We start from the raw sequence: 17,147 nt of genomic DNA, 5'->3' as shown, positions 1-17,147 counted from the left end.
GATGAAAATATGGCACTCTAATACTTAGCTTTTTATTTTTCTGTTATTTCTCTTTTCATATAGGTATTTAAAATTTATTTAATACAATACAATAGCAGAGTTGGAAGGGACCTTGGAGGTCTTCTAGTCCAACTCTCTGCCTAGGCAGGAAACCCTAAACCATTTCAGACAAATGGCTATCCAACATCTTCTTAAAGACTTCCAGTGTTGGGGCATTCACAACTTCTGGAGGCAAGCTGTTCCATTGATTAATTGTTCTAACTGTCAGGAAGTTTCTCCTCAGTTCTAAGTTGCTTCCCTCCTTGATTAGTTTCCACCCATTGCTTCTTGTTCTACCCTCAGGTGCCTTGGAGAATAGTTTGACTCCCTCTTCTTTGTGGCAACCCCTGGGATATTGGAACACTGCTATCATGCCTCCCCTAGTCCTTCTTTTCATTAAACTAGACATACCCAGTTCCTGCAACCGTTCTTCATATGTTTTAGTCTCCAGTCCCCTAATCATCTTTGGTGCTCTTCTCTGCACTCTTTCTAGAATCTCCACATCTTTTCTACATCATGGTGACAAAAACTGAATGCAGTATTCCAAGTGTGGCCTCACCAAGGCATTATAAAGGGGTATTAACACTTCACGTGATCTTGATTGTATCCCTCTGTTTATGTAGCCTAGAACTGTGTTGGCTTTTTTGGCAGCTGCTGCACACTGCCTGCTCATATTTAAATGGTTTTCCACTAGGACTCCAAGATCCCTCTCACAGTTACTACTATTGAGCAAGGTACAACTTATACTGTACCTGGGCATTTCGTTTTTCTTGCCTAAATGTAGAACCTTACTCTTTTTACCACTGAATTTCATTTTATTAGATAGTGCCCAATGTTCAGGTTTGTCAAGATCCTTCTGTATCTTAAGCCTGTCTTCTGGAGTGTTGGCAATTCCTGCCAGCTTGGTGTCATCTGCAAATTTGATGAGTTCCCCATTTATTCCCTCATCCAAATAATTGATGAAGATGTTGAAGAGTACTGAGCCTAAAAGAGAGCCTTGGGGTACTCCACTGCATACTTCCCTCCATGTATATGCAGTTCCATTGAGGACTACACGTTGAGTGTGGTTGGTCAGCCAGTTACGAATCCATATGGTGGTGATGCTGTCCAACCCACATTCTTCTACTTTGTCTAGTAGTAGGTTATGGTCTACTTTATCAAATGCCTTACTGAAGTCCAAGTAAACTATATCGAAGGTATCCTCTGGTCCACTAATTTTGTCACTCTGTCAAAGATGCATATATGTCAGAAATCAATAACAGATGACTTTATAGTATAATGTTTCACTGTGCCTGTTTCTTATTTAACATATTTTATTTTCTAATATTGAGTTTGTTGATATTTCAACTTAGATTTCCACTTCTTTTTTGCTATATGAAAATCTTTTGCTTGTCTAGTAAACACAAATCCTTCAAATCCTTGGCTCTCTCTATGCCATCATATTGATTCTTGTATGAAACAGGGTCAGATTCAGGTTGTTTTAACTTTAGGTTTCTCACTCATATTCCAAAGGTGTGTTTTCCAAAAGTAAAATGGACTTTCTTGGGGGTTTTGGGTGTATGTGTGTCTTTTTTAATAACTAATCTGAAGAAGCTTCTTAGATGAGAAAGAAGCAAAATGTTAGAATGTCCAGTTGCCTTTTGGAAAAAGCACCTTTGGAAAAGACAACCAAGAACTTGATGATTGAGATTCTCCATAGACATTTCTCATTCATAATTATCACTTAGTAATCTTTCATGTGGCAGTCTGTTTGTTGAGTCTGTGTCTTATTTCATCTCTTTATCCTCTTTGAATTAAGCATTGCAAAGCCTTTCTTGAGATGTTCCTAGCACAATAACACTAATTTCTGAATGAGGATCTTGAAGTTTTTTTCTTGTTGCTTTTTCTCTTGAAATAGTAATAGTATAAACAATAATGTTCTCTTTTGCAGGTTTGACAGATGAAAAAGTGAAGGCCTATCTTTCTCTTCACCCCCAGGTACTGGATGAATTTGTGTTAGAGAGCGTTGGTGCTGAAACAGTGGAAAAATGGCTTCAAAGGAAACAAAATAAAGAGGAAGGTACATTCTTAATAACTTTGAGAACCTCTGGACAACTGTTTGTTTTATGATTTTAGCTTTGAAAATGCACATCATTTAAAAATTGTAAGCTTGTAAACCCCCCTCTAAACATGCATTCACGAAAGTAGCAGAGGTGGGTTGCTAATTTTTTTACTACTGGTTCGGGCGTGCTCCTGCGTGCACGCAAGATGCTTCTGCACATGCACAGAAGCATCCGGGTGAGTGGGCGGAGCCTCCCACCGCCGCTACTACTGGTTCACCCTATCCGGGCCAAACTGGCAGCAACCCACCTCTGGCATGCAGTCACACAGACAGACAGACAGACAGACAGACAGACAGACAGACAGACAGACAATTACTATTTGAGATAGTAATTGTAAGGAGCCAGCTATAGCTCCTGGATCCTTCTTTAGAGCTGTAGCAGAGTAGGAGCAATGCTGACCTGGAGACATGTTGCCTTTATTATTCTTTCATTATAGACTACACAATTTCTCCAGATTACAAATATACTTAATGGTTTTTAAGAGCTGTAGCAACTCTCTCTTGTCCTCTGAAGCTTGCTATTACTCTCTTTTCCCTGCTAAACCAGTGCAAAACTAATTTATCTTTGTCTTTTGTGGGTGTAGGCTCAGGGTAAAGCCAAATTTGTATTTGCAAATGTACACAAAATGAATTAATATTAAATGTAGTTAGTATGATTGTTCTCCAAAAATGTATCCAAAATGTCAGTTTAAATAACAATATTTAGAAAGCTCCAGGGCTTTTAAAAGCCATGTGTAATGTTGGGGTTCAGACAATTTTTTGTCCTAGACAAAGTAGAACAAAAGAAAAACAAAATTATATTGACCTTCATATTTTAAATACTAGTTGTTTTCACCTATCATCAGAATAATAGTTTGCCAGACGTTTTTGTAATGCAAGAAATAGCATTTTATATTCAACATATTAAACATAGCAGTATTAATTATTTTATTATTTCAGCTTTCATTATGCAAATAAAGTCATTATACATTTAGTTTTTATTTGCAAATGTATATTTTCTCTTTTACTATAATACAGCAATTCTTATATTATATTGTTAGTACAAGATAATATGTACATTAGTAATAGCAAAAGGCACAGGATGTGAAGACAGATAGACAAATTAGCTTAAATCAATTTCACCAGTTTCTCATTTTTCCATGAGTTTCAAAGTTAGCTTTATTCCATTTTGGTATGAAATTGTAGTTTTAAAAAATGTTCACATAACTGTATTGAGTTTTTATGCACACATCAGTTCTTTCTAATGTGCCTTTTTCTAATTATCAATAATTATATGAATTTTAACCCACAATGCAAAGTTTGGAAATGTGTACACAGTTGCATTTTAGTTCACATACATTCCAAATAAAAATGGAGTTGAATGAAGCATATAGACTCAGTGGTACCTATCTGAACTGTGGATTGTTCATCCAGATGAAACGAGCATGACATACAAGTTAGAAAACTGTCGTTGCTTCCTTCATGTTTCCTAAATGCATTGTGGTTCTTTCAGTATGCTGATTGAATAACATTCCATTTTAATTAATCAAAGCCTTAAAGTTCAACCTGTTATACATACAATAGTTTGCTTGCCTATCGCATTTAATGAGTCAGAAGAGTTCTGTTTTTCCAGTGATTACTGGTGAGAATGTAGTTGTGTGAAGTGTTGTCTTTTGATAAAGTTTCAACAATAACAACACAGAGAGGAAAAGCTTTCCCTCAAATCTTAGGCCAAGCCAGATCTTCTTCCTTAATAGAAAGCTGGCATTCAAACCACAATCAAGGAGAGGGACTGCTATATCTTGCTTCCTAGACAAGGCTGTGAGGAAAGTAGGAGGTATGTATAGATATTTTGGCAAGGTTTGTTATCTGCTGCTGGGATTCCATTTGAATTCTATTCAGTGACTTTTTTTCATTCATAAGAGAAAGGGCCACCCTTTCAAGTAAGTTCTCAAACCATGCATGATTACTGCATGCCCTAAGGAAGATGACACCAAACAGTAACGAACATTTTTCTCTCGATTCCATATAATACACACAAATAGTTAGATTGATTCAAAAGAGGTTAGAGAGGACTGTCACTCTTGGCATCCTCTCTCCACCCCAATTCATTTAGAAGCTGAAGGCAACATATATTTTTCCTCAAAACACGTTTTTACGGCTGTGAGTAGACTTGAACCTGAGATCTCCTTGTCCAGTCCAGCACATTAACCAGTATGCATCACTTTGTCCCTTCTTGTAGCACGCAAGGTAACATGATCTTGCTGGTTGTTTATACATACCTCCTACTTTCCTCACAGCCTTGTCTAGGAAGCAAGATATAGCAGTCCCTCTCCTTGATTGTGGTTTGAATGCCAGAATTCTTCCTCTAATTTCTTGGCTTGCTTCTTTCCACTGGCCATTAACATGGGGAAGATTTAGAAATACTATTAAATAAGCAAATAATGATACTTTTTCCAGTTTTCTATTCATTCTAATTTCAAAAATATTATTTATATTATTCCAGCCAATTTTCCCCCCTTCATTGTTTTGGCTAGAGAAAGCATGTATAAGAAATACTACTCTGTATGTGTTTTTTCTGACTAAGCAATTCCCTTTTTTTGGTAAGGTATATGGCTAGTAGGCAGGAAGAACAAAACAGTGGTAGTAAGGCTATTAAGAATATGTTCACAGTACTATGGGTGAATTCAGGAGTAAAAATTAAAGAAAGGAGCTGTCTGCTTATCACTGGAATATGAACAGAATTAACTTCTTTATTCTGATATTTAAGATACCTGTTGGAATTCACTGACATAAAAATGTTTTGGCCCCTTTCCATAAACCCCTATTTCTTTAAAAAAGTATTATTTTTAATAGGTAGTGTAACTTTCAAACTCCCTCAGTTTTTAAAAGCTGTGTGAGTATCTGCTTTAATTTGAGTGTTTTCTTAGTTTAATTTTTTGAACACTATTTTGTATTTCACTTGGTTTTTATTTATTTACAGTCATTTGCTTACAGAACTTTATCCAACACATGATGATAAGTATTTCTATTCATTTAGACATATCTAACAGAAGAGACGAGTGCTTATAAAGGCACCAAAACAAAACCATTTAAAATAAATTTTATCTTCTCCTCAGAAAGGCTTGGTCTCAGATCAGGAAGTTATTCATAAAGGAAGTGGTTGGACATCATTGGGAATAAAAATATTTAGGATTGAAATTAGGGAGAATTTTCTACTGTTAACAACCCCTCTTCCCTGTAACAAGAGAACTGGTCATTTTGGCAGACAACAAGCAATCTGAGCAACTGACTTTTAGCTGACTCATAGTTTCCTACTATATTTCACAGTGGCAAGTCTAGTTGTATGCTGGATCTCATAGGAGAGGATTTTCTGCAAACCCCTACGTGGCTTTTGCATTTAGGTCTTCATAATGAATATTTCAGAGAGTGTCTTTGCTAGAGATATGATTGTCCCCATATGTGTGTATGTGGGAGGGGGAGGTATTCAAAAAACACACTACAAAGCTGAAAGTTTAAGAGTTTTAGAGTTTCATACTATAGGAAACAACTTTTCTTAGAATTTATTGTGTACTCCTTTTCTTTTTTCTTTTTTTTCTAAATCTAAGTTAAAATCTTTGAAAATTAGACCCAAGTGAATGAAAACTGTCCACATGTATTTATTCCATCTATATATCACCATATTTCTGTCCATACTCCATTAAAACAAGACCCAAGGTGAAAAATTCAAATATTCATTTGAACAATCCATGAAAATGATTTTGCTGAGTATGATGGTCCCCTAAAATGAATAATTTCTCTGAAGTCCATATTCTTCTTTCAGATACTTTCTGTTCTCAGGATTGGAACTGTAAAGAATTCTTGCTTAATTTATAGAATGACATCATACCTATCTGGGAACCATTACACTGCATGTTGTAACCCCGGGGTGTCAAACTCATGGCATCACGTCATCGCATGATGTATTGTGACTTTTCCCCCCTTCATTAAAATGGGGGTGGGGGTGGCCAGTGTGTGACACATTTGGGTCATGGGCCACGAGCTTGACACCCCTACTCTAACCAATCATTGTAGAGATCCCTATAAGTTAGTCATAGAATTCTCTTGTCTGCTGTCATCATTGTCCTTCCTCATCTTCTTCTCCCATCATGTTGTCTTTCTTCTAAAAATCATCTCGTGTTCAGAAGAGGCAGCCATAGCCAAAAAAAAGGAACAAATTAAGGTTCTAGGATGTAGGAGATAATTTTTTGCTGGTTAAGGACTATCCTTAATAGATTTGAGTGAATGAAGGCTGCAATGGGTAAAGTTGTCTCATTCTGATGTACAGAGATTTGAGGAAAGAAACTATTTTTAACTAGTTAATCCTAATTTAAAATTGGTTTATGTTCTGTTCCATTTGAGAATGATAGGAAGTCACGCTACCAATTTTCAGCAACTGAGGGATTCATCTGAAACCTCAGGTTAGCCTACTTCTACTCTAAGCTTTTGCAATTCATCTCTGGTCCCTATCCATTTGGGCAGAATTGCTTCTATATGTCTAATTATTCCTTATAAATAAAAGAAATGAAGCTCAAAAATTGGCATGGTATTTTTCCCCTTTTCAAATAATATACATAGCTACATAGAAAAATAGGCTACCCTATACAGTTATTCCTCTGTAGGATCTGCAAATGGTCATCAGTATAGGAGATTATTGTGGCTGATTAAATATAATTTGAAAAGCTGAACTATTTGTTAAAATGTAAAAATAAATAGAAGTCCATCAGCATAAATGCCTCACAGTGTATATAGCAATCTTCATTGCATTTTAGGTTATTTGTTTATCTAATTTTTATTATCCCGCCTTGATCATTTTTATAAATAACTCAAGGCAGCAACTATACATAACACTCCTTCTTCCTCCTATTTTAGCAACAACAACAACATATTTACCTAATCCCCCAATGTTTAATTCTAACATTTCACTGCTATTCAAATATACTTATATTTTATACTTAAATTTATATACTTATATTTAGTAGTACCATCATTCAAAATCTAATTTTCCAATTCTTCATATCTATTTATATTAAGATATTATGTATAATATATAAGAATGATATATAAATTATTGTGATTGGTACTAAAACTGTATATGGAGATACTGAACAATGGAAGAATGAAGGATGAAATTTTGATTTAATTAAGCAAATAGGTGAAAAACATGTCTTTGAATATTATAGTGATATGAAAGGGGGAAAAAGTTAAAATAGGGATAGAAAATAGAAGGGATTAATAGTAATTATATATTAATATGTTAAGATATACAAAAGGACAGAAAGAAGGTTTAGAAATGAAGGGTGATAATAAAAGGAATGTTTAAATAATATGAAATAATGGAAATGATATGTAATATTTAGGCAGAATAAGATTATGTTTATGTGTACTGAAATGTATGATACCCAGATACAACACTATTCACGCATTGAAATGTATAAAGAATAAAAATAAAATGAAAATTTGATTGAAAAAAAAGGAATTCTAAAAATTGAAGATCTTGCTAGAAAGCCTTCTGCCTAAATAGGCTTATCAATCCCATTTTATTTCATACTGAAGAGCATTATTGTTCACCAGGAAATGTTTTCGTCTCTTCTAATTTAAACAGCTTGCTTTTGGACTGAAGTAGTACACTGAAACTACACTTATTCATTTACAGTGTTTATCTTTGAAGGAGACTTGAAAAAAAATACAATTTTTTTTATTCGATTACTAGACATTATTTGCAATAATACATTGGCTTTTGGTGAAGGGGTACTTCTTAAGTCCTTATGCATTACATATAACATTTTAGAAATTTAAAATGTTATATATAATGCATAAGAACATAATTCTACTTTGAGACTGAAATATTCTCTTATATCCCCAAATAAAGGTTATATTATTCGGAATCATATAAAAATGTAAAAGACGAGCATAAGTATATTCCCAAGGGTTCTGCTACAGAACAATTTTTTTTACTCGTATTTTAAAAGAATGAGAAAAGAGCATCAGCAATTAGACTAGCAGTCAAATGTAGAAATAGAAAACAATAGACTTTAGTGTATGTGTTAATTGGAATCTGAAGAAATCAGCATTTAGCCTTGGTATTTCAACTACTTATAATACGGAAGCTTTTCTTGAGTACTTTTCTTGAGTACTTTAATTTTAAAAGTTGCTAGAGTTAAGATGGTTTCTTCTGAATTCTGAACTCAACTAGGAATTAAGAAGAGCTTCCTCCCCTTCTGGTGTTAAAGCTAAAAGTTTTGCCTGTTAATTAAGAAATACTTAAAACCAGCTAACTTGAGAACTGGTGGAAGAAAAATGGGCACAAAAACCAGATTTTCCTTTATGGTCAAAGTAATGATGAAAGTTATTTGTTTTACGAGACCTAAAAATATTGGAGGAGTAAAAGAAATCATAAGGCTTAATGGATTCATCCTTATCTTTCTTTCCCCTCAGTAAGCATTTTAACTATAGGTATGCATTGAGGTACCATAAGACTATATGCAGAGAATAGGTGTAGCCCATAAATATCCTCTTTGTGTCCACCCAGCTTCCTGCCCACTTTCACATGCAATTTACTTAAGACTGTTGAGTCCTGTGAAATTTCATCTTATGATGGTCTTCAAAATATTTTGAACTATAAACTGTCAGAGCATGCATGATGGTGATGGTGAAAGAAACCGCAAACTACATAACTTTTATGGCAAATATAAGCAATGAATGTCCCTCTGAAAGTAGTTAAATTGTAACTCACATTAGTCCTATCTAAATGGTTTATGATGTTGGAAGTTGGAGATGCATTACCTGATTTACATTTGGGTGACAGTATTGCTAGACTTGCAAAACAAGCTTTCAATAACCACGTAGCTCATTTTATGGAAGCATTACTTTTTGAGGTGTTTTCATCATAAACTCTGAGCCTGTTGATATATCATGGACAATGCAAACAATCTTTGAAACAGTGCAAGATGGTGTGAATGTGCATCAGGCAAAGTGAATTCCGCTTCCGTGCATTCATTTTTTTAAAGATTGTATGAAAAGTGGTTTATGTTGTGTGGCTTGAGTGGCAGGAGATTTTAGGTACTTCCAGACAAGGTATTTATCATGCAGACAGTCTGCCTCATTATGAATTTTTATAGGGTCCTAGATGACTTGCAGTCTTCTGAGTTTTCCATAGTTTTATACATAGCATAAGCCTTTATTAGTAGAAAGAATATAATTACCAACAGATTCCTAGAAAAGAGAAAGAAGCATGTTTTTGTACGTTTTCTTATGTTCATATTTGTCTCGAGGACACTTGAAGGTTTTTTCTTTTCAGTGCAATGCTTTTAGTCCCTAGAGTACAATAAATAAAATATGACTTTAGTACAAATGTATGCATGTTGTAGTTACCAGTAGGGCTCCTTCAGAGAGAATGAAAAGTTCCCTTGACGTAAATCTGCTCCATGTTGGATCACTGCTGTCTCCCATGTGGTAACATATCATTTCTACTGCTAATGATCCCCTTACCCTTATTGACGTTAGCAGACAATTCCCAAGGGGTGGTTTCTTTTGTTTCTGTCCTCAGCTGTTCTGAAATGAGAGGCAACTATTCAATCTTGACTTCACTACAGATGTTAAGGATTGCACTACAGAGTTCAGCAAAAGTCTATTTGTTTTCAGGGTAGTTGAAGAGCACGGAAACAAGAAAGAAATCCCGTAAAACAATATGTGTTCTATGAGAGATTAACGGTGCAAATAGAAAATTCACAGGGGTCTTAATTGTTCTTCATTTGCTGGTTTATAATTCAGGTCTGTGCTTTTGATTTGGGCAGTTTGCAAAAACAACAACAAAAAGAAAACCTGAATATTTACAGGTAAAAAGTGTGTGTGCACATGTATACACAGACACACAAAACTCACAGGGCAAACAAAAAAGCAACAGTTTGCCTTCAGTTTGAAACTATTCCAATTTTTTTCACAATATAGTGAAAACAGACATAGAGATTGTTACAATTTGTTCTTAATGTTACTGAGCCAACTTCTTAGAGCTCAGCTGGCCTGTGAAGCACCAGTTCTCAGTAATTTGAAACTCCCATCAGTGTTATTCTAGCCCCTGAAGCCTAATTTCACTCTACAATGCATAATTGTGTAATGTGTAATACGCACACAGATTTATGTGTCTGCATATGTATGTACATAAAATTCTCTCTATACATGCTATATATTCATTAATATAAACATAGCTGTATGTATTCAGTAATGTATTCTACTTACGACCATTCATTTGGTGACCATTCGAAGTTACGACACTTGAAAAAAGTGAATTATGACACACTTACAACCATTACAGCATCCGCTGGTCACATAATCAACGTTTGCAGACATGTATTTATAACAGTTTCAGCATCTTGGGGTCATGTGATCACCATTTGCTACCTTCCCAGCTGGCTTGTGGCAAGCAAACTCAATGAGGTAAGCTGGATTCATTTAATGACCAAGTGCTTCACTTAACAACCATGGCAAAAAAAGTAGTAAAACTGGACGTGACTCACTTAATACAACCGTATTGCTTAGCAATGGAAATTCCAGTCCCAATTGCATCATAGGTCAAGGACTAACTGTGTATTCAAGAGCCAATGTGATGTAAAGGTTAAAGATCCTGCTCTAAAAGCTGGAATGATGTCAGTTCTGATCCTTCCTTAGGTATAGAAGCTGGTCTATTTAGCAATAACAATATCACTTACATTTATAAAGCTTCACAGTGCTTTATAGCACTCTCTAAGTGGTTTACTGAGTCAGCATATTGACCCAAACAGTCTGGGCCCTCATTTTACCAACCTTAGAAGGATGGAGGTCTGAGTTAACCTTGAGCTGGTGGGGATCGAACTGCTGACAGTCGGCAGAATTAGCCTGCAATACTGCATTCTGACCACTGCGTCATCACAGGTCATTATCAATGCACACTGGACCAAGGTGGTAGATTGCAGATTGTAACCAGCATGACCTGTCACAGATTGTAACCTGAATGAACTGTCACTGAATGAAATGACTTTAATTCTGTAGTGGATTGATTCAGGCTGATTGCAATATTTTTGTACACAATCTGCCAAATAAGATTCAGAACCAACTAACCCAGGGGTGTCAAACTCGATTTCATCAGACTTGTGTTTGACCTTGGGGAGATGGGGTGGGTGTGGCCAGCATGGATGTGGCCAGCTTGATGTTACTCGTATCTGTGATGCCTGTGGTGGCCTGAGCACTCTGCCAGTGAAAACGGGCTCCCAAGTTCCATTTTCGGCTACAATGGCTTCCTGCAACCCTCTGCCAATGTAAATGGAGCACATGGCCCTCCCGAACTCTGCTTTTGCTGGCAAAGCACCATGGGCTGGTCCTTCACTGTTTCTAGGATGGCTCCATGGGCCACATCTAAGCACCCTGCAGGCAAGAACCAGCCCCCAGGTCTTGAGTTTGACACCCCTGAACTAACCTATTGGAGCTGTAAAATACTGGTAAATGTTGCACTAAGAAACTTTTCAGTTATGTTTTGTCTGAAAATATTCGTCTTGATCTAAATATAGTTTAGCCGCGGTGGTTCAGTAGCTAAGATGCTGAGCTTGTCGATCAGAAAGGTCGGCAGTTCAATGGTTCAGATCTCTAGTGCCATGTAACGGAGTGAACTCCCGCTACTTGTCCCAGCTTCTGCCAACCTAGCAGTTTGAAAAAATGTAAAAATGCAAGTAGAAAACTAGGAACTATCTTTGTCGGGAAGGTAACAGCGTTCCATGCACCTTCGGCGTTTAGTCATGCCGGCGACATGACCATGGAGATGTCTTCGGACACTGCTGGCTCTTTCTGCCCCCTAGAGTCGGAAACAACTAGTACATATGTGCGAGGGGAACCTTTACCTTTACCTTAAACCTTAGCATTATAACAGCCCAGTAAGGCTATGGACAAATTCAATTTTTTTCCTTTGCTCAGAGTTCTGTGCAACCATGCTTACATTCTAACCATGTTATAATCTCTTCTACCTCATTTGGATAATTTAATAATTCTCTTTGAAAGGCTAAATTGAAGAGAATTGTGAAACTATTTTTAATCACTTCAACTCTTAGTATTTTATATGGGGGTGATGGTCACTAAAGAGACTGGATAAAAGTATGCTTTATTCCAGGGGTGGGTTGCTCTGGCATTACGGCTGGTTCGGTGTGCGCAATTTTGTGCATGTGCCCTTGCTTCGCTTACACGTGTGCCAGACGCACACTTTGCGTGCATGCGCAGTTACCCATGAATAGGTCTGCGCATGAGCAGAACATTAAAAATGAAAAAAAAATATGCCGTTCCGATTGGTGAACTGGTTCGGAGACGTGTCAGGCCTGGGTTGCTGCCAGTTCTGGATACCCAGGCCAGCAAACCACTACGGGTTCGGCTGAACCAATCTGAACTGGTAGGAACTCACCTCTGCTTTATTCTCTAGAACAAGCTTTTGGGGAATATTCAATCTTGAAAATCCAATGCTATCTTCAGGCTTGGAACAGCATATTTATAAAGAAGTTGCAAAGGAATAATCATGGGACGGGGGTATTTCCTCACCCTGTTGGCGAACATCACACAGGCTTCTGGGGGCTATTCTTGAGAAATAAAACTCTTGGATAATATGGATTTTGATGTGAGCCAACAAGTCTGTTCTTAAAATCTTCTGTCATTATTCCAGAGATGGATATTGAGCAGTTGCCTTTGATCTACCAATTTTTGCCAATATTCCTGTGTTTTTTTCCACTACCAATTTATGAATTTTGTTCATTAGAGAAAAATTTGATTGAGTATAATATATAGGTTACCCACTGTGCTAGAGAAGAAGATATGTGAATAGCATAATATCACATTTTGAGGAAGGAATTTTAGCAACAGTTAGTGAAATCTAACATTCCTAATGTTATCATATACTGCTTGCTTAAAGAAGGCGAAAGACAAAATATATTTACCGGTATATGTCAGTTGCAGCTAAAGTTCCCAGGCAAAGAATTGAAAAAGAGTTTAAGAAACTCTTAAAAGTATTGGGAATTGATATTATTTTGTGTATTTCAGATCAAAACTATTATCAAACAAAATCTGACTGATTATATACCATCAAGTTGGTATTAACATTTAGTGACCACATAGATTTTTTTTCAGAATGATCAATCTCCAACTTAATCTCCCAATGATGCATCTATTGCCACTGTAATTGAGTCTATTCATTTTGCTTCCATAGAATATCACAAATAATTGTACACAGAATTGTACAATTCTAATGTTGTATGTATAGACATGTCACAACATCTGAATATCTTTTCAAGGTCTTCATCTCTATCAAGTGCTAACCTGTGGCATGTAGCTTGATTGCTGGAATTCCTAAGAAGCAGAAGCATCTTACCACTTTAGCATCTTCATAGTCACTTGGGTCCCATGTTTTTACTGTGCTCCTTGGCCACAATCATTTTTTTTAATATGTTTAATGATTAGAAAACAGTAATGTCCTCAATATAGTACAGATTATAGATGTTTCTTCAGTTTTAAGTTCTTGCTCATTGTCTTTTAGTCCAGCTTTCAATAATATATACTGTGCCTTGTCTCTTGCATATATTATATGCTTTGTGTCACTTCTTTATTGAGGTGGAACCAATCTATTTTACAATATTGTATCTGCAGCATTTTGATCTGTGCGTAGATTTTGCATGAGGACAATGAAATGAAGCAGTGGAAATGTGAGAGTAAGACAGAAAACAGTACAGAAAAAATTAGGGACTGGGTTTCTTGTTTGGTGTACTGCATTTCAATTAAGCATGATGTGGGCAAACCTCTGAGTCACAATGTATTTGTTGGGTTTGTAGGGAAAATAACACACTTTTCATTTTATATATACCACAAACCTTTTTCTAATGCACAGAAACAGTGCACATATTTTCATTTGGCTGTTTTCCTATAAAACTCAAAAGACAAAGAAAGCAACATAACCTACAGACTTGGCAACCAGTCTCAACAGCATGACAACATTATCTGTAATGATACACAGTGCAGAGTTTTGCATTTGCAGTCTGCCTGAAATAGGAAAACACCACACATTCAGTACAATATTACATTACCACCCATGAACTCTTTAGTTTTTCACATTCTTGGTACTTTTTATTCTAGACATACTAGACATTATGAAATATTATTATAAGAATTCAGAGTATACTTATGCAAAAAACTGTGTTATTTCCTGGAATATATAATCCAGTTTTTAATCCTTTGTTACAGATATGCGAATGAAATGCAAACCAATTTTTTTTTGTTTATCTTAGGCAGTCATAGTATCTATCATAGTGAATAATTGAAAATCCACAAACTTCTTATACAAGTAGTGAGCTTATGGTATGAAAGTGACTTTTCCTACCAATATCCAGAAGAAAATTTTCTTGTGTAGCTCACTTAAATATCTTAACATTTACAGAAGTGCCAAATATGTCAAGTCTGGACTTATTACTTGAAGAGAAATATGAGCTGATAGGTTGATTATTTTATACTCTAAATTGTTAGAATCTTTGTAGAAATTATTACTGTTCAAATAAAACTCTAAATGCTATACATGATGTACAATTAATATTCACTTTGTGATGTCAATGTAACTGCAGTCTAGATTACTGCACTCAGAAAAGAGGAAGGTGAATTGTAATGTTAAAACTTCTTTTCATCTGAATATTCTGCTATATTGAATCCAAATGAAATCATGAAATTTCTCAAATGTTTTCAAAAGGATCAGAATTAGTTTAAACTAGAGCTATAAAATAGTCAATGGAACTAAAAATGTGGATTGAAAAATTGGACAGACAATTGAGAAACAAATGTTTTAACGACTATGAAAGAAACATGAGCAGAACTGACTGCTCATCCAATTTGGTTCAGCATTCCTTATTAGTGTAATGCCAGGAAGAAAAGTTTTACTTTTTTAATTCCATATTGATACTTTTCAAAGGAAATAAGAGTCTCAGTTCACAATATTGCTATACAGGTAGCAATATTTGGTATAGGTAGCCCTTCAGTTGCTGTGTCTCCAATTTTTGAAGTGCTTTATAGGTTAGAATCAGGATTTTGAAATGGATCAAGAAGAGATTTGAGACACATAATAATATTGTAATACGGTATAATTGTAATTCCTTGTTTCTTTAAGTATACACATCCTGTGCAGCAAAGTTGTTGTTAACCCATATTCACAGACAGATGGCTATCCAATTACAATTATAATAGCAGAGTTGAAAGGGACCTTGGAGATATTCTAGTCCAACCCCCTGCCTAGGCAGGAAACCCTTTCAGAAATACCATTTCAGACAGATGGTTATTCAACATCTTTTTAAAGACTTCCAGTGTTGGGGCTTTCACAACTTCTGGAGGCAAGCTGTTCCGCTGATTAATTGTTCTAACTGTCAGGAAATTTCTCCTCAGTTCTAAGTTGCTTCTCTCCTTGATTAGTTTCCACCCACACTGCTGGCTCATATTTAAATGGTTGCCCACTAGAATTCCAAGATCCCTCTCACAGTTACTACTATTGAACAAGGTACCACCTATACTGTACCTGTGCATTTTGTTTTTCTTGCCTAAATATAGTACCTTACTTTTTTCACCATTGAATTTCATTTTGATAGTGCCCAATATTCAAGTTTGTCAAGATCCTTCTGTATCTTAAGCCTATCTTCTGAAGTGTTGGCTATTCCTGCCAGCTTGGTGTCATCTGCAAATTTGATGAGTTCCCTCTTTATCCCATTATCCAAATCATTGATGAAGATGTTGAAGAGTACTGGGCCTAAAACAGAGCCTTGGGGTACTCCACTGCATACCTCCCTCCATGTAGATGCAATTCCATTGAGGACTACATGTTGAGTGCAGTTGGTCAGCCAGTTACGAATCCATCTGGTGGTGATGCTGTCTAACCCACATTTTTCTACTTTATCTAGTAGTAGATTATGGTCTACTTTATCAGATGCCTTACTGAAGTCCAAGTAAATTAAATCAATGGCATTCCTCTGGTCCACTAATTTTGTCACTTTGTCAAAGAATGTAATAAGATTAGTCTGGCATGATCTATTTTTGACAAACCCATGTTGGCTTTTGGCTTTTAATTTGTTTACTTCTAGGTGTTAATTCGTTTCTTAATTATCTTTTCCAGAATTTTCCCTGGTATTGAAGTCAGGCTGATAGGTCTGTAGTTTCCTGGATCTATTTTTTTTCCTTTTTTGAAATGGGAACCACATCAGTTCTTTTCCAGTCCTCTGGCAGTTCCCTGGTGCTCCAGGATCTCTGAAATATATAGTTCAGTGGGTCTGAGATCTCGTTTGCCAGTTACTTCAGAACCCTGGGGTGTAATCCATCTGGTCCTGGTGATTTGAACTCATCTAGGGTAGACAGGTGCTCACTTACCATTTTCTTTCCTATTTCAACTTGTGTTCCTAATCTGATTTTTGTGGTGCTGTGTTTGATAGGTTGGACTGTTTTTTCCCCTTTGTGTAAAGATAGATGCAAAAAATGAGTTCTGCTTTTTCCCTGTTGCTTTTCACCTTCTTGCCACTTTCTCCCAGCAATGGGCCAATTGTTTCCTTGACCTTTTCTTGTTTTTAACATGTCGGAAGAAGCTTTTTTTTGTTATTTTTTACTTTTGTCACAAGCCTTTCTTCATTGTGAGCCTTAGCTTTCCTCACTTCATTGTTACATGCTTGGGCTATTTGCTGATATTCTACTTTAGTTATGTCTCCCTCTTTCCACTTTTTATACTTATCCTTTTTGTCTTTCAATTTGTCAGAGAGTTATTTATGCAGCCATACTGATTTCTTTTCTTTGGGGAGCTGTTATTTTTCTTCTTCATTGGTGTTGTGCTAGACTAGGCTTTTATAATCTCATTTTTCAAAATTTCCCAAGTTTCTTGAGTTGTTTTCCCCTTGAGGATTCTCATCCATGGAATCCTTCCCAAGCCTTCTCTAAGTGTATTGAAATTAGCTCTCTAAAAGTCCAAGAC

General features: G+C 36.0%; 1 protein-coding gene across 1 annotated transcript in view; it reads left to right on the top strand.

Annotated features, from left to right (window-relative positions):
• LOC309387437 (cAMP and cAMP-inhibited cGMP 3',5'-cyclic phosphodiesterase 10A-like) overlaps positions 1-17,147 on the top strand; it is a 174,222-nt gene that overhangs the window by 57,819 nt on the left and 99,256 nt on the right. The window contains exon 2 of the mRNA XM_081943914.1: positions 1,970-2,098. Coding sequence (XP_081800040.1) covers positions 1,970-2,098 — 129 coding nt within the window. The remainder of the gene's footprint in view (positions 1-1,969; positions 2,099-17,147) is intronic.

The sequence above is a fragment of the Natrix helvetica genome (assembly GCF_964273705.1).
Source record: "Natrix helvetica genome assembly, chromosome: 2".
Taxonomy (NCBI): Eukaryota; Metazoa; Chordata; class Lepidosauria; order Squamata; family Natricidae; genus Natrix; species Natrix helvetica.
Note: the sequence above shows the minus strand (reverse complement) of the source record. Positions and strands in the feature narration are given on the sequence as shown.